The sequence below is a fragment of the Hyposmocoma kahamanoa genome, unplaced genomic scaffold (assembly GCF_003589595.1).
Source record: "Hyposmocoma kahamanoa isolate Upper Pololo Valley unplaced genomic scaffold, ASM358959v1 237, whole genome shotgun sequence".
NCBI lineage: Eukaryota > Metazoa > Arthropoda > Insecta > Lepidoptera > Cosmopterigidae > Hyposmocoma > Hyposmocoma kahamanoa.
The window spans coordinates 691,150-712,683 of record NW_020653754.1 but is presented as its reverse complement, the minus strand read 5'-3'; the positions used below and the strand labels follow the sequence as shown (position 1 = coordinate 712,683).

General features: G+C 35.7%; 2 protein-coding genes across 2 annotated transcripts in view; both read right to left on the bottom strand.

The window, feature by feature from the left end:
* Positions 1–576: 576 nt before the first annotated feature.
* LOC113228699 lies at positions 577–3,514 on the bottom strand. Its single transcript, XM_026462056.1, has 2 exons — positions 3,245–3,514; positions 577–2,183 (listed from the first exon to the last, which is right to left on the bottom strand). Exons 1-2 carry the CDS (start codon positions 3,372–3,374, stop codon positions 1,585–1,587), a joined length of 729 nt encoding a protein of 242 aa, XP_026317841.1. The 5' UTR covers positions 3,375–3,514; the 3' UTR covers positions 577–1,584.
* A 3,487-nt stretch (positions 3,515–7,001) lies between these two features.
* LOC113228696 (T-complex protein 11-like protein 1) overlaps positions 7,002–21,534 on the bottom strand; it is a 19,061-nt gene continuing 4,528 nt past the window's right edge. The window contains exons 4-10 of the mRNA XM_026462054.1: positions 21,089–21,295; positions 20,358–20,508; positions 19,299–19,462; positions 17,006–17,187; positions 15,086–15,252; positions 14,192–14,377; positions 7,002–8,409 (exon numbers count right to left, since the gene is read on the bottom strand). Coding sequence (XP_026317839.1) covers positions 8,387–8,409; positions 14,192–14,377; positions 15,086–15,252; positions 17,006–17,187; positions 19,299–19,462; positions 20,358–20,508; positions 21,089–21,295 — 1,080 coding nt within the window. The 3' untranslated portion in view covers positions 7,002–8,386. The remainder of the gene's footprint in view (positions 8,410–14,191; positions 14,378–15,085; positions 15,253–17,005; positions 17,188–19,298; positions 19,463–20,357; positions 20,509–21,088; positions 21,296–21,534) is intronic.

The following is a 21,534-nucleotide window of genomic DNA, read 5'->3' as shown; positions in this document are numbered from 1 at the left end:
CTGATCAGCTATATCAGTGCCCTTCTTGCCGCGATTGTAATCTAATACAATTTTAGGTTTCATGATTGGCCTGAAACCAGTAGACATTGCCATTTGATGATCATGACATGTTGATAAAACCAAAACTTTGTCAAACACTTAGATAACTATATAACTCGTAACACTTTATAATAAACTTTCACTAACTTTTTCTATCTTTTCACGGTATAGACTACACATAGACTACAGATATTTAACTAAAACATCTGTCAAAATGACTCTAAACGTGCATGAATTATATGTGATGCATTAAGTAAACAACTAGTACGTGCATGCACCATATATGTGGCATCAAGTAAAGAGCTCATACGTGCGTGTATCATATATGGGGCACTCGGGAAAAATTAGATAATGGAAAGGAAGTTTATGAAAATGAATTTTCTATCCATAAATGTATTAATATATATCAATTCCGACGTATTTGCAAAAAAAAAAAATTGCACGTGAGGGGTCAATTTTTTATTTCTAGTTCCACAGGGAACGTGTTAAAAGACACTTAATAATTAGATTTTCTATTATTTAAGTCCTATCTGACGTTTATTACGTTAAAAACGCGAATACCAAAGGTTTTTACGAGTACTTAGTAATGTACGGAATTGTGCCCTTAATATATGTAGTTCAATTACAATATTATTCTTAAAGCGGTTACACACGGCGACAGACGCCAGTTCGCGAAACGCGCGTTTGCATCGCGACGTTAAGGATTTGTAGGAAGTTGCATCGATGCAATCGAGTTGAATCATTAAAAACGTGTACCACGTTTGCATCGCTGTTTAAGTCGAGTGTTTCTGTGTAAAGGTAGACTATTAGCGACTGAATCGCTGCAACGCACTGCTAGAAGTCGCTGTGTGTAACTGCTCTTAAATAACTAAAAAAAAGCACAGCTGACTGTAATTGTGCCCTCTAGTTCTATTATAAGTCAACTATTAAGTCACATTTAAGTTTCTTCTGCTTTTAAGTGCAATAATATTTTTAAAACAGAAAATTTGGGTGTTTTATAAACGGCAGATTATAATATATAAAAGAAGTTCTGTACAAAATATATCTGTGTATATAACATAAATAAACAACTTAATATTACAGGTAGATTTTGATCATATTTATCAGAAAAACCTATAAAATTATTTTTAGAGACCCCTACACTAGCGCCTTTCGACCTGCAGCGTTTTGCCATGCATGCACGTCATGTCCACGCTGTCGTGACCTAATTTGTGGACGCAATGCCAGCACTGAGCGACTGCTGAATAGGGCCAAACGTCGGGTATATGCCCCGCTCGCTTACCGTCGCGTCGCGGTAGCGCAGACTTCGTGTCGATACCGTGCGTATGTTGGCAAGACGCTGGCGTTCGAAAGATGCTAGTGTGGGGGGTCCTCTTAAATTCATACATCCGAATTTTGGACTTGTTAGTTGTGCTTTTCATTCTCCGAAGGGTTGTATTGTCCATGATTTTACGTCACTCATGTACACACTTCATTCATTTTAGTTCAAACCATTCATCAAATTTAAGATTATAATTTAACTAAACTGATTGTTTTATTTAGAAGTCAAAACTTATGCTCTCCCATAGACAGAGCTTCCTCTTCAGCACGGCTCACTGCTTCAAATATTTCTCTCTCTACTCTCAGTTGCAAGTACTTTGGTAGTTCGCGTGTCTTTTGACATAAACTATCAAATAATTTTGATAGCGCATCTTGTGGACAGTGATGCATATCAATAACTTGTCTCCTTAGCTCATCTTTATGAATCTGTCTTAGTTCTCTTTCCTGGAAAATATCAGTAATACTTTCAGTCACAAGTCTCTTTTGGTTGCTGTTTTCTGATTCTGTAGATGATGTTGGGTGTAAAACGCAGTGGTTCATATTCTCTTCTGTTGGAAGTGAATATTCTGATAGAGGAGGAGATTCTGGGGGAGATTCTTTAATAGTATTATTGATAGGGTTTTCTGTAGTGTTTAGAGCATCATAAGTACTATCTTGTGTATCATTTAAAAAGGTCGGTCTTTTTACATTCTGCAACAGTAAGAATCCCATCTCCGTCTCATATTTCCAAGGCCTCCAATTTTGGGCTGTGGAGGTTTTGCGGCGTCGCATAGCTTCTCTATGGCTGTCTCGTAACTTCTTCCATTGACATTGAGCTTCTTTACCTGAAAAAAGCAAAAGTTATTGTTTTTTGTATTTTTTATGGAAGCATGGCTTGTAGCTACATACCATCACATAGCGAACAACAGTGTTCAATTGAATTTGAGCGATTTTAAAGGAGACTGACAAAACTGCATATATTGACATTGCATAATTTTCCAAATGCATGTTAGACACGATCAAAATATTACATGAGAGCAATTTAGTAATTTATTAAGTCATTTTCGTTAAGAAAAAAAAATCACAAGTCTAATTTATTATATTATATATTACATGAAAAAGCTGAAACTTTCTAGGTTTCCATATAACAAATAAAATTAAAGGTATGATATTTCTGCGGTTGGCAGACTAAAGCATATAAGTCAAAAAAGTGTTTCATTTGTTAATGTATAATTATATATTTTTTTGTGTTGTTTTTAATGTTGGAAATTAACAAACCTCTAGAATAAAGTTCGAAATTTATGAAGTAACAAATGAATTTGACTTATGTGCTTTAACCAGTAGATGTATTAATTTAAATGATATTGGATGATATGATGATATTGGATTTTGACTTATGTGCTTTACCCTAGAGTTGTCAAAAAAAAAAACTTTAAATGTGAGTTATATGTGAGAGATGTAAACACCGCATCACCAATCAGCCCGTGGTCACGGCCAGTGCAACCTGGCCGAAACGTCAGGAAACTATATAGGTCGGTGTGAAAAAAATCTATTCACATGTGAACATGTTTATTCCCGTTTCCAAATGTTAGTACAATGCAATGCGAAAGTTTAAAAGCATATATCGATATTATTGTGTACAGAGGCAGTACATCAAGTTAAACATTGATGGATCTTGTTCAGTTGCACAGGCCCAATGCAGGTTGGGGACCTCACATATGTTATAAGGGTTGTGAACCTTCTTCTTCCCGAGATTTTCCTATATTGTTCGAGGCCGGAGTCGAAACCACGGCCTATGCTTGAGAAGCGGTAGGCTACCATGGCTTTTTCCGTGACTGTACATACGACGGGTTAATGCGATTCCATATCGATAAGTGACACATAAGAAATAGAAATTTACACTTACCACTTGTTATTCCACATTCCCGGGCTACATGTTGCCATACCAAATCCTTTTTTGCGGTATCCCTATAAGATACATGGCTCGTATCCCACAAACAGGGATATAGTTTAACTTTTTCTATAAAAGAATCCATAATAGGTGTCTTCAAAAAACACGTAATTCAGTCAATCATATTGTAAAACGTTGGCTTCAGTAGAATTTGTTCTACATTTACATCAGAAGATCGTGCTATCATAAAACTTTTTACACTCATTGTGATTTTCGTCACGCACAGGGATTATGCTCTAATTATAAAATTCAACAACAGCCAACTCAACAAGCTCCACTACTTGACAATAAATACTTTATAAAGGTAGTTTTCCTGAAATAAACTGTAGTTACCTATACAATGTAACTTTCAATGATCGTAATTGTTAGTTAATGGTTTTCGAGATAAAAATTAGATTTTTCATAAAAAATACAAACAAACAACGCACTTGTTTGTTGTTGACCTTTTTTTTATTTTAATGGCTTTGCGTTTAGGCAGTAAAAGTTTTTCTCTAACTTCCTCGTCGTTAATAGGTATGTACTCAATGAAACCAATTTACAATAATACACTCCCGGACACATATTTCGAGCCACCTTGCATTTTTAGTATTAAATGCCCGAAGCTTAAAAAATAAAAACTATTAATGCACTTTTGAAGATGGTTTACTAAACGTCATTTCCGTATGTCCTTGTTTAAAATTTGATTTTGTGAAACCAGGGAAAAACGAATTTAGTTTAAAGCGGTCGTATCTCAAGTGCTTGAAATCATACTCGAGTCTGCTCAAGTCAGGATTGCAATTGAAACACAAACACTGGAAATACGACCATAATGGCAGGGACTTGAGTATGATTTCGAGTGCTTTAAACCATACTCGAGTAGAGTTCTGAAATACGATCCTGAGGGTCGTATTCCAGAACTCTACTCAATGCTCAAGTCAGGACTTGAGTATTGCAGTGAGCACTGAAAATCATACTCAAGGCCTTGCCATTATGGTCGTATTTCCAGCGCTTGAAATCATACTTAAGTCTGCTCAAGTCAGGAGCATTGAGTAGAGTTCTGGAGTACGACCCTCAGGATCGTATTGTCACAAGTCTTGAATTCACCTTTGTCAAATGAAACTCTAGTAAAGAAATTTTAAAGAAAACAGTGGCTTATCGGAAAAAATTAGTATTCAGTAACTTGTATTGCCTCCAAGAGCGTTGACAACGGCCGCCATGCGATTTGGCATAGAATTAATTAACGTCAATATGAAGTGCTGTGGAATGTTCTCCCATTCTTCCTTAATGGCAACTTTCAACTTTTCGGGACTGGGTGGTGAGCTCGAACACGCCTCTTTAGCTCGTTCCATAAATGTTCTATCCGGGTTTCGTGCTGGCCATTGCATGGTAGTAATACCGACGTCATGAAGGTATTCCGTGACGACTCTTGCAGTATGCACTCTTGCGTTGTCATGCATGAGAATAAAATCTCGACCTACAAAGCCAGCATATGGCATTACATGAATTTCGAGGCACTGGCGAATGTATCTGTCGGCATTTAATGGTGGCAACCGCGGGCCCGTCACAACCTCAAACGCAGTTTTGTCTTCGTTGGACATTCCTCCCCAGCCCGTCCATGAACCCCCGCCACAGCTCACTTTCTCTTCAATGCAACACTGCACAAAACGTTTTCCTTGTCTTCGGTAGACCTTGTTCCTTCCATAATTACCATAGACCATAATCTTAGTTTCATCAGTGAAGACCACCTGGCTCCACTGACGTGGAGTCCAATGCAAATGTTCTCGTGCAAATTGTAGTCGCGCCATTCGATGAGCTCGTGTCAATTCGGGCCCGTTCGCTGGCTTATGTGGAGTTAGACCACGTTCCTTAAGTCTCATTCTCACAGTTCTAGCGCTAACAGCCACTCCATAAAAGTCTCGAAGCTGTTCTTGGATCTGTACTGAAGTCAGTTGACGATTTCGTGACCTCGTCGTGAAGATTAATCGATCTTGCCTTTCCTTTGTCACTCGAAATCGTGGTCTTCCTTGACGGCGAACATAGCCGCCAGTCTCTAAGTACCGATGGTTATAACCTTTCAACAGCGGAACGACTGAAATGCAGGTGTGTACTTACATTACGCTAAGTCCAGACTGCAAAAGTGCCACAGTTTGTGCGGCTACTTCAGGCGCAGTGTTCATAATTCCTTCGACAAATTTGGTTAAATTTAGTGGAAAAACAATGTAATACTCCTTTATTCTTAAATAAAACAATTAAATAAAAAAATATTGAAATTATTTCGTTTTGACTTGCACCTTATACTTCCGTATTTCTTTAAAAATCTTGACGAATCACTTTTCTCCATTTTTCAAATTCGTAAATTCAAATTTGGAACAACGACAGACCATAATAACGGGGAACCTGCCAGCATTAAAACTGCATAAAAACTTTTTCTTTAATAAAACAATATTTTTATATTCTAGGTCTTTCAAAATAAAAATTGAAGGTGGCTCGAAAGTTGTGTCCGGGAGTGTATATTCTCGTTTATAAATGAATTGGATTTTATTATGTATAAATAAAAAAAATCACATTATTCCCATTAAGATCCATTCAGTATCCAAATCGTATTTTCTCAATAAATTCAGCTATTTTGAGTTATGTTATGACAGTATTTGGTATTATGTGCGAGATATTAGAAATAGTTGTTTAAGGGAGTCACCACACTTATCGAGGTGCTTTCGCATTAAGCCGGTTAAAAAAAATGTTATGTCCATGTATGAAGAGCGAAAATTACGTTGTGTGTTTTGCGTCGGCGATCCGAGTAGAAGCGAAACGTGTATCGTTTTTTTCGTTTTTATTGCATGGTCAAAGGTTTTTTGACCGGCTTAATGCGAATCCGCTTGTACCTGTGGTGACTCCATAAATCCAACTTACTGAGTATTCATATCACCAGGCGGTTTTATTTTCGTTTTTAACGGTCAGGGTATAATCAAGGTATTATTAGTTAGATTAGGTGATGTGCCATAGCTTGATTTATGCTAGTCACACTATAGTAATTACGACCGAAAATGTTAAAAGCCCGAAGTCGAGGTTCGTAATTCCCGTAAAACATACAATGTTTTTCATCACACTTGCACGTAAATAGTACGGCCGATTTCGACCATGGCTGTAATGAGATGAAAATTGGCCTGAGGGTTTTATTTGGGGCATTATAGTTAGCTTAGCCTGCATTCATTCATACTATTTACGTGCAAGTGTGATGTAATAGTAGTGCAATAAGGACGGTAAATAAGAAATTACCAACGAGGGAATATTAGAAGCCCGAGGAGAAGACTGAGGCCTTTAATAACTCGAGTTTTGTATTTTTTTACCTTCCGTGATACTTACAATGTTTTTCATCACATTTGCGAGGAAATATACTTCCGGACACATAATTCGGGCCACCTCGCATAGTTGTCTTAAAGGGCTAGAATACAAAAATAGTGTTATCGTCGAAGAAAGTTTTCCCCCGCTTTCGCAAATACAAATTTCCAACAAGGATTTATGGAAAAGACGTTTAGTATACTAGTTTTCTATTCTTCCATAGATAATTCAAATTGAACCAAAATGTTGTAAAAGGCCTTGTATTTACTAGCGAAGAAAATGTTGAAGCAAAATGAAAAGATTCGTACGCGGCTCTTTCTCTCTTGTTGGCGCAGATCAGATCCGTCTAGGTTGTTGAAATTATTAAAATGAAATGTGCGTTTTTTAGCAACAATTTTTATTATTATTAGTACATTATTCACTTGTTATAAGCATAAACAACAGACAGCTTTAAATTATTGTTCCCGTTTAAATATCTCAAATCCGTACATACAAATATCATGCATTTCATTGATCGTTTTAATTAATATTGCCGTAAATAAAATATGTTTACAGTTCCTTGATTGTTTGTTAAACTTAACACAATACTAAAGTTAGGTTAAGTAACTGAACATTTTGGATTATTATTGCTTAAGTATTTAAAATAAATGGAGCTTGAATAATTATTAATACAAAGATCGAACACAAACAAAACTTGACAGAACTCGAACTTGTGAATATTCCATACCGTGTCGAGAGAAGAAAATACTTTCATAGAATTTTACAGGTGGCGCTACGGTAAAAAGAAGTACTGTAGGTCGTATGTATGGCACATCGGGAAAACGCGGAATCTACGACTATATTCGAATACTGTTGTTGTATGTCATCGTGTTATTCAGTGATGTATTTATTCGAGTTGTATTAAATTCTCATAAATACAACGCGATGTAAATATATTAGTTAGTTGCAGTAGAGCTTCTTGTGAAAGAGTTCGTCCAGGGAAGTACTGCCACCTTACTTGTTTCTACCGCCACGCAGTAATATAAGCATTACCGCGTTCAGGTTTGGAACCGTATAGTAGGGTGCTGGTGAAATTACAGGTACATGGGAGTTATCAACTTATGTCTCAAGGTGACAGGCGCAGTGACAGCCCACTCAGATCTTTGCGATTTAAAGCCCCGAATGGCACTGCAACTGTTATGTACAGGCGTGTAGCTTACCATCAAGCGTACGACTTGTTCGTCCCGTCTTATTTGATAGTATTAAAAATACATCAGTTACTAATGCACTAAGTTACAGACGCGGCAACAGCATTCGGAAATGTTCGTGGCTTCCGGATTTTCCCGATGTGCAATATTTACAGCCTGGTACTGTAAAACCAAAAACAAAGACCTGTAACAAACGTGTAGAAGAATTCGTAAGGTCTGTTGATGCAATAAGTTATAGACGCGGCAACAGCATTCGGAAATGTTCGTGGCTTCCTAATTTTCCTGATGTGCAATATTTACAGGCTGGTACTGTAAAACGAAAAACAAAGATCTGTAACAAACGTGTAAAAGAATTAGAAAGGTCTGTTGACTCGTTCTGTAGTTTGGTAGAGCGGTCGTCCTGGCGTGGCACAGTATTGTCAGTTCGAAGAAAAATTTTCTTTATATTCGATCTTTGTGTTAACAATGGTAACAAACCAGTAGAGTAATTTCACAAATAATAAAATTTATGTCATGGTGTAAAACGTCATAATCATTTCCATCAATACTACAGTCCTCAATATGGTTGTGGATCAACAACTCGAGAGGACTGCTAATCTCCATTAACTCGTAACTCTGAAAAAGGTCAACATTCCGTTTTATATCCAGATGGCGCTGATCAATAGCGTAGAAGTAGTTTTATCAATTAATTCCTCTTTAATAACAAACAAAGTAGTGGAGTAATTTCATAAAAAAATTAATAGCATGGTAGTGAAACATCATAATATTCATAAGAATCAATATTGTAGCTTGAATGATTAAAAATTTAAACATATGTGATATCTCCAAAAAGTAGCCATTTTAAAAAAGAGTTGAGTTATAGTTATATAAATAAAAACCAAGTCAAATTTGTATGTTTGCTTAGGTTTTCTAGAATCTGATGGTGATGACAAACGAGGAAATTGGAATTAGTTCAAAGTACCAATGGTAACATTATACATGTTTTCTGTTTATTTTTAAATTCCGTCAATCGACGAAGTAACATGGCAATGCCAAGAAACTAATAAATCAAGTAGAGAGCCAGACGGTGGCTCCTGATTGATTAGTTTCAAAACAAATAGAAAAACGGTCATCGGAACCAGAAAAAAATGGCGGGTTCTTGTAGTTTCTACATGAATTAATTTTCAGTTATGTATATTACGTTTACTATCTTTTTTAAGTTGATAACGAATGCTCAATAAATAAATAATAATTAGAACTATAATACGTTCGTGACAATTCTCACTTAATACCATCTTACAAGTAATGACATAACTACTTGTAAATTTTATTAATTTTGTGTAGAAATATTAATTTATGAACACGTCAAAAGAATGGAATACACTGCATTCCTACATCTGTTCCCCGAAAGCTATAATTTAGAGCTATGTAAGGCTAGAGTGAATAGGCATTTCCTAAACAAACGCGTAACATAGTCGACCGTCGCTTCAAACGAGATTGTGGACAAGCGTTCGCCTATTTTACATTAAAAAAAAATCAGAAGTGCCAAAAATCAAGCCAATCACAGATGCCTTATTAGTCGAATCAAAATTGACACGGTCCCGAGCCTTATAATGGCCGCTATTAAGAAAATAATAATTATAATAACGCCATATTAGGCTATATGGTTTCATGTCAAAGCCCTAAAAACAGTACAAAAAAAGAAGCCATATTGAGATTACCATGTCAATTTTTCTAAAATTTCGTGTCATAATACATGGACATGTAGCACTATTACTATAATAGTGTATCAACTCAAAAAGTGTACTTTTTCAGAATCGATGAAAAACGAATTACTCACTTCCAGTGAAAGATTATTAAAATGTATATATGAGTTAAAGTTTAATACAGGCATCTAAACAGTTTTCTACTTTCCTAATATATTTAAAAATAAAAGGGGAAAAAATCACATTTTTTTGAGTAAGAACTGTTTTGTCCAGAACTAGCACACCTAAGGTTTGTCTCATTTTGAGTTAAGTAGATATCTTTTAAATGTTTCTTACAATATTCTAACGACGATTTTATTAAAATTTAATTCAGCAATGGTATAACTTGAATTTCACGAATTTTGAGTTATAACACTATTGTAATAGCAGTGCGATATATTAAAAAAAACTAGTTAATACACGCACTAGTTATACACACGTACATTAAATATATAGAGCAGTTAAGCAACTTAATACTAAAAAAATTAAGCTAAAAATCTCACTCACTCACATTAAAGAAAATATATGGTAAACAAATTTAAAATTTATGCATAATAATCATTTATTAAGAGGGTATTCCATTACATAACTTCATAATTTACAATTGTATAAGTTGGGTAACTTCATTTTACACATACAATTTGTAATATAAATCTGACAAGATACTTTTGAGCTCTAAATTTACTTTTATTAATTGATGAAATAAAATGTCAAGAAACCGGTGCAATCGACAGAACACAAAAACGCCTATAACTTTTGACAACAAGGTTGGGGTTGGAACGCATCACGCGTCAGAGACTCATGGTGCTGCCTAAACTTTTTTTGCTAGTAAAAAATGTCAATTACGCTGATTTTACTTAGCAATGAAACTGAAATTAAATAACGTATAAAAAATTAGAGGGGGTTGTAGGTATAATTTCGCTGATCCCAGATATGTTAATAACTCAATTTTGCTAAAATGCCGATTACGTAAATTATGATGACGAGGGTAGCGGTGTCCCTAATTTTTTTTAATTTTATATTTTTTCTTAAGGGACTCACCACATTTATTTACAAGGAATGGCCTTGAGCCGGTCAGAAAAACCTTTATGTACATGCATTGAGAGCGAAAAAGATGTTGCGCGTTTCGCATTCGCTCGGATCGACGACGCAAAACGCCTTATGTCATGTTCGCTTTTATTATATTATATTACATGGACATAAAGATTTTTCTGACCGGCTTAATGCGAATCCATGTCGACAAGTATGGTGACTCCCTAAATGGTAGATGACAGCACTGCTGCGCATTAGAGACACTCTGGCTCTAGGACGCTTACCATAATCTACGGTGACACACGGTGTCCCTAACGATTATACGTGGACGCGTGACGATTTTAAGTGTAAAGGATACGCTTACTGTCCGTCCAAGAAATAAGATTTTACAATTTTACAACATGGCGTAGGTCCGAAACTAACTCATTCAGCAGTCATTATTATATTAAGTAAAATCAAAAAGCACCGTCAGCTAGTACTAGGTAATTTTAATAGGCAATTCAGACTACAGTTTGCGCGTGTTAGTTATATCCCTCAAAAACACCAGCACACGAGCTAGCGATAACACTAATCGGGAATGCTATGGTAGTGCAAAAAAAAAAAGGAGCAAATCGATACCTCACACGTAAATTGTCTTAAGTCAACATACCATTTTTTGCTTTTTAACTTAAATATATAATTTTTAAAGGATATTATAGGTTCTATGTTTGAAAGGCAATATAACACCATGTGATTTCTTTTCTTTTAAACATGGAATCTACAACATACATAAAAAAGGATATATTTAGGGTAGAAAGCCAATAAATGGTATTTTGACTTACGTGTGATGTAAGGAAATAATTGATGACTTTTTCGATTATTCTCAGTGCTCACCGGAATGTTAATTCTTCCCAGTTGCAGCTGGTGGTGATGGTTCTGTCCAGTAATCCCCTTTCGGCTAGGCGCTAGAGGCGGCCAATTGGGAAATATTTTAAACAACGACATGTATATTTTTATAAAACTTTGATGATTTTCAAGACGTCCATTTTTTTTGTTTTAACATGTCTCTCCGAAAAATTTAAGAGATTCTTGGAGATACGACTGGGACTGAGCAGGTACAACTGGGAAGGAAGCGTTTAAAGGTTGCCCTCTACGGCAGTGACTGGATATTTTTTTCTTAGGTGTCGCCATAGGCGTGACATGGTGCCAAAATCGAGAATTGACAAGATTCGCCACAAGGCAATTGGGAACGCTAGCGGGAGTAACGGGAATAATCATATTTATTTATGACATGATTGTAGGTCATCAACTAACACGCATTCCATAAGATTTATTTTAAATTATTTCCTAATAATAGTAATAATAAAATGTAATCGACACCAAGATATTTAAAATATGGGAGTTATCACACTTATCGACGCAGAAACGGCTTCAGTAGTTTAGAAAAAGACGCTTAACGACGAGAAGCGATTCTCTATCATGGCATGGACATAAAGATTTTCTTGACTATATTCCCTACATTAATATTAAAATACAATTAGAAAGTCAAATATTAGGAAGTAAATGCTTAATACTATTTATTTTAAAATGATGTAAAGAAAAGTATAACGAAAATGTACGGACGAAGGTATAAACACTACAAGTACAAATCTGCTTTATCAAACTTTTTGCTAGGTCTACTAATGATTTCGTGTATCAGTTTACACTGGAAATGTATAACTGACGCTGTGGCTCTGCGCATCATCTTATTTATAGGATAAATAGTAAAAACAGTGATTTAAATGGCAAATATGAGTCGAAAATATGCTCTAGCCTCATCGTCACCAGATAAAGGAGTCGTACTTATCGGTAGCTTGAGTCGGTCAGAAAAATAAAGCGAAAAAGACGTTGTGAGTTACGTTTAGTTTTAGGTTGTGTAAAGCGAAACGCACAACGTCTTTTTTGCTCTTATTGAATAATGTTTTTTCTTGTCGGCTCAAGCCGAATCCGTGTCGTAAAGTGTGGCGACTCCTTAATCGGGATTGCTTTCAAATGTTTAAATATTTCGGTACACTATCCGTTATACTATATGTATAAAGTTGTAAAATTGTTGTATATAAATACTACATTTTGTTAAGTTAAAATATATTAATATCTTGCTATAAATTTTAATTTTTGTCCCAAAGATTTTGAGCTTTACTGTGTTGACTATAAACATTGTTCTACCAGTTATGGTATCTCCTGTACTCATCTTACACGTATATTTATACGTTTTTACAGTTTCTTCTAGCTAATATTTAACGCCGTCAGATTCGGCAAGGGCAGGCAGGCCGTGGAATTACAAAGGATAACCGAATTTCAGGTTCTGTTTCTACTCCTCGCGGACTACCTTATAAAGCCAGAAGTAGTAAGGTACCAGCTATAGCCATTGGCCTCTGTAATTTCATTAGAAACAAACGGTTGTTCACCACTGACTTACCTAGTACTACTAAAAACTACACTGCTGTGTTTCGGTTGAAGGGTAAGGAGAGCCAGTTCAATGATGTGGGAGTTTCAAGATTAAAGAAACATTTTTAATACTGACTTCTAACAAGAGATCGGTATAGGCAGAATATACTTATCTAAACTTCAAATAATACAGCGTGTTGATTTGCATTCTCGCCATATTTTAAGAACTGATCCAATAGTGGGCACTATCCATATAAATCTGTGCAATAAGCGCCATCTAGTTGATTTGTTTGTTATCACTACAAATTGGAGTAGCTTTGATAAATGACAGCTTATCAATGTAAAACAAAATAGTTACAAAAATAGCTATTTGACTATCCTCTCATAGCGTGAGTGTGGTTTAGACGTAGGAAACGTGGATCATATATTCTTTCGACTGTATTAAATTACGATATTCTTGCATTCTAATAGGTACTAAATACTTGACGACACTCGATTGTATCGCGATTAGCTGGCCTCTTGAGTTATTGGTTCATGAAATAGAGTGAATAATACTTAGTAAATTATTCAGTTACTTTTGGTCACTTCCTTATTTTTTCACACATAGGCAGTAGAAACTACTCTCTCCATCAGGCGGAATGTCTTTTGATTTAAAAAATAATATATAATATTTTTTCAAAGCTCTAGTATAATGACAGTTCAATGCGCAAAAAGGTTGCCAGCTTACAAGCAGCCAGTTATTGCAGTCGATAAATATTCTATCGATTATCGATTGAACATTAGTAGGCTGACGCAATAATGGCCGAATTTATTTTATTTGGATGTAAATTAAGATTCATAAAACGTAAAAAAATCTATATAATAAAAATAGACGTAATCTTGAATAAATAAGATCGTACTTATGTATTTAACGAATTCATTTTAATAGCAATGTGCATTTTGTTAACATTGGAAAACAGAACGCGATAACGCAATTATTAATCGTCATAATATTCACTATTCATATCTTTCTGAATTTCTTTTTCGCAATCTATCGATAGAACTATCGACGACAACGACATGACTTTATAATTTTTACAAAAAAATGGCAACTCTGCAAACGTCACTTCATAAAAAAATATAGTATAGTTTTAACTTCTTTCTATTATTACACTTCCAGAGACAAATTAATATATCTTGACCTATGACTATAGCTGTTACGGATCTTATCACAATACAAATCATTCAAGCCTTACTAAGTTCCTCAGCAATGATGTCCAAGTAGTGTTTAGTGAAAACAGCCTTGTTGTGCATCACATATCGTAGTAGAGTTCCTGATACGGTGGTAAGTTCGCGTGATAAAGCAGAAAGACCGACTGGTACTTGCCGAGATCCGCCAGCGCATATCAGGATCACTTCTAGGAATTCTAGTACTCTTTGACCTGTAAACAAATTTAAATACTACAATAATTACAACACCATCACGAACATTTCCAATGAGCATTTGGTGAGATTACAGGCACATGGGACTTGTCAACTTATGTCTCAGGGTGACGGGCGTAGTGGCAATGCCCCTCGGATCTTTGCGATTTAAAGCTCTGAGTGGCACTGCAACTGCTATGGACAGGCGTGTAGCTTACCATCAGGCGCGTCTTGTTCGTCCCGTCACTTGATATTATAAAAAAAAACAATTACGACATCAAATATAAGTCATTCATTGCCAATTCTGTTTTTTTCTGATTTAAATGATTTCTAGTCTGAAGGTTATAGGTTACCACTAAGTTTGTGTGTTGTAGTGAACATGTACGTGGTCAAAGAGTTGACGTCATTTCGTTGTGACTGACAAACGCTTCTTCTCTTACTTGCACGTATTAATAAGATTTAATTGAAAATTTTTTTTTTTCACTATATCATAATTGTTTGTTCTCATCATGCTCAATACATGGCGCTCGTTAAAATAGCTGAGTAGTTTTAACAAAACATTTTAAGGCGCCATCTATTAGCGCTATTTTGAACTATGCAATCAAGAGCTTAATGCAGTATTCATTCAGTAGCATCATATCAATTTTCGATTATGCATCTGTATCTAACTAATAGGGCTTTTGCGAAGAGGTCCATGCCGCCACTAAAAGTCAAAAAGCAATACATACGAACTATCTGGCGAACACGATGTTCAGGATCTCGCAGGGAAATGACCTGAGTTCTAATAAGCTCTTTCATGTCAGTGGTTAAAGGATCTTGATGCAAAGATTCCAGTAGCTGTTCCGTGACTAAAATTATTTCCTCAGCGACTGATGGGAGGATTTGCTTCAGTTCTCTGCAAATAAAGTACATTATAATTTGCTTTAACAATGAAGAAAAATGTCGTGGGAGAAATCAGCAGATCGGAGAACGTTCAAAATGTTTCGAAAACACGTGAAGACTCCGCATTGGCCAGGCTTTTTTTACTATGGCTAACCTTAGAGGAAGTGTTTCTAGGCAATGGGCCACTTGGTCTTCGTCCCTATGTACAGATGAAGTATGTACCGAGTGTGAGACGTGTACTGAGTGGTGCCTTTGGAGCTTGTAGTTATTTTGTATAGCAAGCTCGTCACTTATGGCATTAAGCTATTGAATAATAAATGCTTACTGTCCCCGTAGTATGCCATCACGATAAAACTGTTATATGTAGCAGTGAAAATTGAGTGATAAAACCGACATTTTAAAATTATAACTAACATGGCAAGCACCGTGACGTTACATTTTTGTCGCACCTCGCGCGCCGCAGTCAATGGCCGCGAAAGAATATCGCAGTGCCAAATATGGCCGTAAGGTCACAGCTGTTTTTAAAACATTTTGACAGTTCTGTATAGTAATTTTATCAATGTAAAAATTAAGCGCGACAAACGAGATAAAAATAAATAATAAAAACAAACAAATTGTCATATAAAAATTGTTGGAAAAAGGTGAGAACATTTTTACAGTTCAATACGTTGGAGTATTTAGAAATACGTAAGTGTACGTAAGTATACGTTTGATAATAAACCAAAATATGTGAAAACTAAAAGTACAAAAATCCGGCACTTTTTTGTTTTGTCGTTTTCGTGATGATGATTAACGAACAAAGATAGTTATGCATATATGCAATTTCATACCGTTATCCTTGTTCTTCAAAATGTATAACAATAGTTCAATACCAAATAAACAAAAGCACGAATAACTAGTGTCGTATCTTACCGGTCAGTATTCGCAATAAAAAAAACAATTAATAATGGCAACAAAGCTTTATCAACTGAAATAAATATGTCACGGGGAGGTTTATCACATATTGCATGCGATATACTGCCATGCTATGGCCACTGTACAACATAAACATGTTCCAATTTGTATTGTTTTAATTTAAGATAAATATTAAATAATATGCATTAAATACGAGTATATTATTAAGTAATATACTATATCCATAGAAATAAGTGCGTAGTAGTTAAATGTAGAAGTATAATAAATACGTAATATAATAATAAAAGCTAGCATGTTTGAATTGAGAATACTAAGGACCTATATTATGTTATTTAAGACGTTTGTAAACTTTATATGGAGTAATAAATTGATTTGAATTGAATTTTACAGTGTATTTGTAGTGTTTAGTTTAAGCGTTATACCCTTTTTAGAGAGATAAATTATTATATTTAATTTATTATTATTTCTCTGGTTCAGTGTGGTTGTTTTTATTAAAAACAACTGTCTACTTTTTATTTTCCTTTTTTTATTTCTACTTTTGGGTTACTACTAAAGTATTTGTCAAAGTTTTGTCAGTGTTGCCGTTTGAATCAGTGTTTCTACTGAATTAACTTTATATAAATTATAATATTATTATTATTATATTAATTATATAGATGAATTACATATCATATTATCCATACACTTCTACATTGGCGAATTCTTATTGAAATTACAAAAAAGAAAAAATATTAATTAATTTTTTAGTAACACCCTGGATTGAGAGATAGAGATGAAGGCTGCCATACTGGGTGCTGGTGTAAAGGACTGGCACATTTAAGAACTATTAGTTATTTAAAAAAGTTGCTTACATATCGTTAGCAGTATTATCCAGCAGTATATAGAGCTTGTCTTTGAGCGTTTGTTTATGACGAGCAGCGGCGGCGTTGTCTGTGCCGCACGTCGGACTGACCAGCATCAGAGATGCTATTACTACCAGATGGTATACTTGTGTACCTAGCTCACTGAAGCGGGGGGCGTCTAAGGAGACCGTCTGAAAACACCATTCAAACCGTTGCAGTATTTGTAATCTACAAATAGATCATTCACCGTCAATATCACATATCTACTGTGAATTAGCAACCTCAATCTCAATTTTCTAAAGATTTCACTTTCTAATACCATTTTATACCATTTCATACTCCGCAGCGTTGCAAGAAATTCCATTATTTTTAATAACTTGTGTAATAAAAATATTTAAAAACTACGTATTTTTATTTAATAAACCAGATGCTAAATAAATGACACAAACAAGTTTTTTCTTCATCTTGTAAAGTTGTCAAACTTAAGATAGTACCGGTTGCCAGTTCACAGTCGATATACTTAATTTGTTACATATTTTTTTATTATCGATACATATACGAACAAAGACAAAGAAATAAATAAATATAAGACAACATCACATATGTTGCTCGATGACAAAGTAACTAAAGCACTTGTTTTATAGAAATCAGCAACAACAACGCTACCACAAACATCCAGGTCCGAGAAAATATAGAAAAGTTAGTCATTCTACATTGGCCCGGCCAGGAATCGAACCAGAGATGACGACACCATGAAAACCGGTATGCAAGCCACTGGATTACGGTGGTCGTTGACAAAGAAAAAATCGTCTGATTCGACTGGGCTCGAACTAGTGTCTGTTGTTTCAACGTAGCTATTACTCTTATTCACTGAGCATCATCGGCGAATCAGCAGATATTTCGAGTCTCCAAGTGCTTGTTTCGGATCTTTGTATTCCTTTTAAAAGGCTTTGTTTGCAGTAGAGCCATCTGTGAGAACTTATGACCTTGACTTTGGAATTATCTACCGTATCGAGGTCATCATCTTCATCAACCCGTTTATATGTCCAGCTGCTGGGTACGGGTCTCCTCTCAGGCGAGGTCTAGGTCATAGTCCACCCCTCTAGCTCAATGCGGGTTGGTGGCTTCAGACTTTTCCGAGGGTTGTGAATCTTCTTCAACGTGCAGGTGTCATCGCGATGTTTTCCTTCATCTTATTATTTTGCACATAAATTCCGAGAAATTCAAGAGGTACGAGGTCGGATTCGAAGTCGTGGTAATCTTAAAAGTTTGTATATAACAGTAGCAGCAGAGCTCCCTGTGAAAGAGTCCAGGGTAGTACTGCCACGTTACCTATTTTTTTTGTTAAATCTGCTACCCCTGTGACGTGATCAGAGGTAAAGTCTGTTCCAAAAATTTTCAACAAAAAGTTAACAAACCTGTTTGGTTAAAATTCTAAGATAATCACTCAATAAATCGAAGAAGTAGCACTTTCACGAATATTTCGAAGATTTCGATTTCGATTATTCAAGATATAGATTATTATTCATCTGGACATCTATGATTTGTCTGTACGAAAAAAAAAACATTCGGTACATTCAATTTAAGTTTTTGTAATCGATTAGTAAATCGAATATTTCAATTGCAGTCGAACGAGTATCCAAGTGTAAGATTTGAAGATGGGCTTAAATTTAAGAATTCAGAAATTTCAAATATACTTATATAGGTAATGTAGAGAAAACCGCTAGTATGACTCAATGAAACAAATCGATTCATTCAATTAATTAATCGATTTGTAGTTGGCATTACAACTGATTTTGTTGAAAATGGATTGAAACGAAGTTTGTTACCTATTTATCTCTATTTCGTCTTTCACTCCTGTTCTAGCACTTTTATGCCTCATACTGGTTCTTTCTATCATCCATCCTCATTCATACTTTTGCCGATGAAACATACCAGTCTATTTCTGTATCAATCTCCTTTATTTCTTTCGATATTCTACGTCTTACGGGATCTACTGGGTGGACAACAACACAATTTTATTTTCTTTACCTATTTCTGCCGCCAAGCAGTAATGTCAGCATTAATGTGTTCCGGTTTTGAAGGGTAACGGTGCTAGTGAAATTACAGGCACATGGGACTTGTCAACTTATGTTTCAGGGTGACGGGTGCAGTGGTAGTGCCCGTCAGATCTTTGCAATTTAAAGATGTGAGTGGCATTGTAACTGTTATGGACAGGCAGTGTAGCTTACCACCAGGCGCACGACTTGTTCGTCCAGTCACTTGATGTTATAAAAAAAAGGTACAAGAAAACAAATCTCACCTCTGGATATTCACGCGTGCCATCCCACTCTAACAATTCAAGGTACGCCTTAGCGAGCGTCTGGGCAGTTACGTTGCGTATTATAGTCGCGTCTGTCACGGGTATGGACAAGCCTGTTTTGTTGATGTGCCGTTGCAACCATTCCCGGGTGTGCTTCAGACCATCTGCGAAGTAGAAGTGATATTTCCTGTCATTTAAAGAAAAAGGTTTTAAGGGAGACTATTGGAGAGATGGATTGACGGGTGGTTGCTTAAAGCAATGGAATAAACTACCGGTAACTGTATTTCCCGAAAGGTGTTTTCTTTTTAAATTTATTCAAACCTAGAGTGAAAAGGCATTATGTAGTCAATCAGGTGAGGTTGTGGCATGTGTCCGTTTTATGCATACATTTAGTGCCAAATAGCATATTTTTGTGACTAATTTGTTTTACATTGATAATCTGCAATTTATCAAAGCTACTCTAATTTCAAGATATAACAAACAAAACAAGTAGATGGCGCTTATTGCACAGGTTTTTTATGGATAGTACCACTTATTCTTTTCTTTTGTTTAGAATTAGCGCCATCTACTCACATTAGGAAGCGTTAGTTTAAAATTAATGTGCCAGATAATCACACTAATTCACAGGTCTCAAACTAGGGAATTCCATGTTTTATGAATAAAAGAACAACGGAATTCTGGGGTACTTTCCAGAACCAATTCAGAAAAGTTCATTTCCCAAACTGATCCTTCCTGGTCTGTATTATAATGTGTATGCTCAGGCCACACAGAAGCGGCCGCGGAAGCGTTCCGGGCGCGGATAATTCCCGCACCACTGCCGCGGCAGCCAGAACGTAAAGGAATGACATTTAAAAAATCTACTTGTCTCTTGCGGTAACTTCATACCCAAGATAAAATAAAAATAATGGCAGATCGTCTGTTTTTTATTGATCACGGTAATATACATAACAATTTTTTTGAAAAATAAGTCACATGCGCCTTTTCAACTAATGGCAGCAGTATTGAATTTCTATAGTTTCTGTCAACCTCCAGGAGACAGGTTTGTTTGTGTATACATGCCTTCCGTAACCTGCAGCATTTCATCGAACTTGGCTCGTTCGTAGTGCACACTCTCCTGCTGGACGTGCGGTCTGATCATCGCGATCAACGTGTTGGCCAGGTCGAGTTTCAGTACTTCCAGGGTTTCCAGAATCGCACGGAAGATGTCCACCTGGTAAAATGATCAAAGTTTATTAATCCATTTTTCTGTACAGATTCTGCAAGACACGGTCTTCTCTAAGGGACATCATCATAACAATCTTCACAGTTTACTTCGCAGTTGGTACCTTAAAGCTCATGTACATAACAAATGTTCCTAGTGTATTAACAAGTATTTTAACGTACTGAATATAAGGGTAAGCTAAAAATCAATTTGGTTTTTTTTTACGATATCTCAACTGAACTAGTGGCGTTAATTTTTAAAGTAAGTAGTGGAGATGCTTCTGCTCTGTCCCATTTTAGGGAAATTATCGAACGAGTAAGTGCAAGTATGACGCCATTACGATATGACGTCACAAACAGTTATTGCCGTTTCTTTCTAACTCTTGATCAATATTGATCAAGTTTGTTTATTTTTTCTTGTTAATAAAATGCATTCAATTTCCGATTTTAATGTATTTTATGATGAACCTTATAATATTCTATTATCTTAGAACATGAAAGTGAAAAGGGATAAATGCTGATTTAAAAATTTTATATCAACATTTCTGTTTTAAATTTTAATGATAAGTTTGTCTTCGCGGTGCACTTACAGTATCAGTTAACGTAGAAATGTTTTGGATCATCTCATCTCTAGCCGGTGCAGCAAGTTTGGCCATAAGGTCAACAACGAAGTGTGCGTACTTGTGAAAATCGAGGCTGTTGTTCTCAGCTTGTTGCTTTATAAAGTCTGCGTCAAGGACTTCTTCGATCATTTCGCGAATTCGCGTGTGACGAGGAAGCAGTATTGAGAATAGACCCTGAGGATGGTAAAACATTTATAAGGTTATATTTCAGGACCAACTAGACACGACGGTATTAATCTTTTTTTAATTACTTATCTCACATGTTTACTTATATTGCAGCACGGACGATTGCATGGGGTACAGTACATACAATAATAAATAAAAACTGATATATATCAGTGCAATCAGCAGCTTGATTTTGATTGCCTCTTCCGATGGGAAACTGTGTCTCTTCCGATGGGAAACTGTGTCTC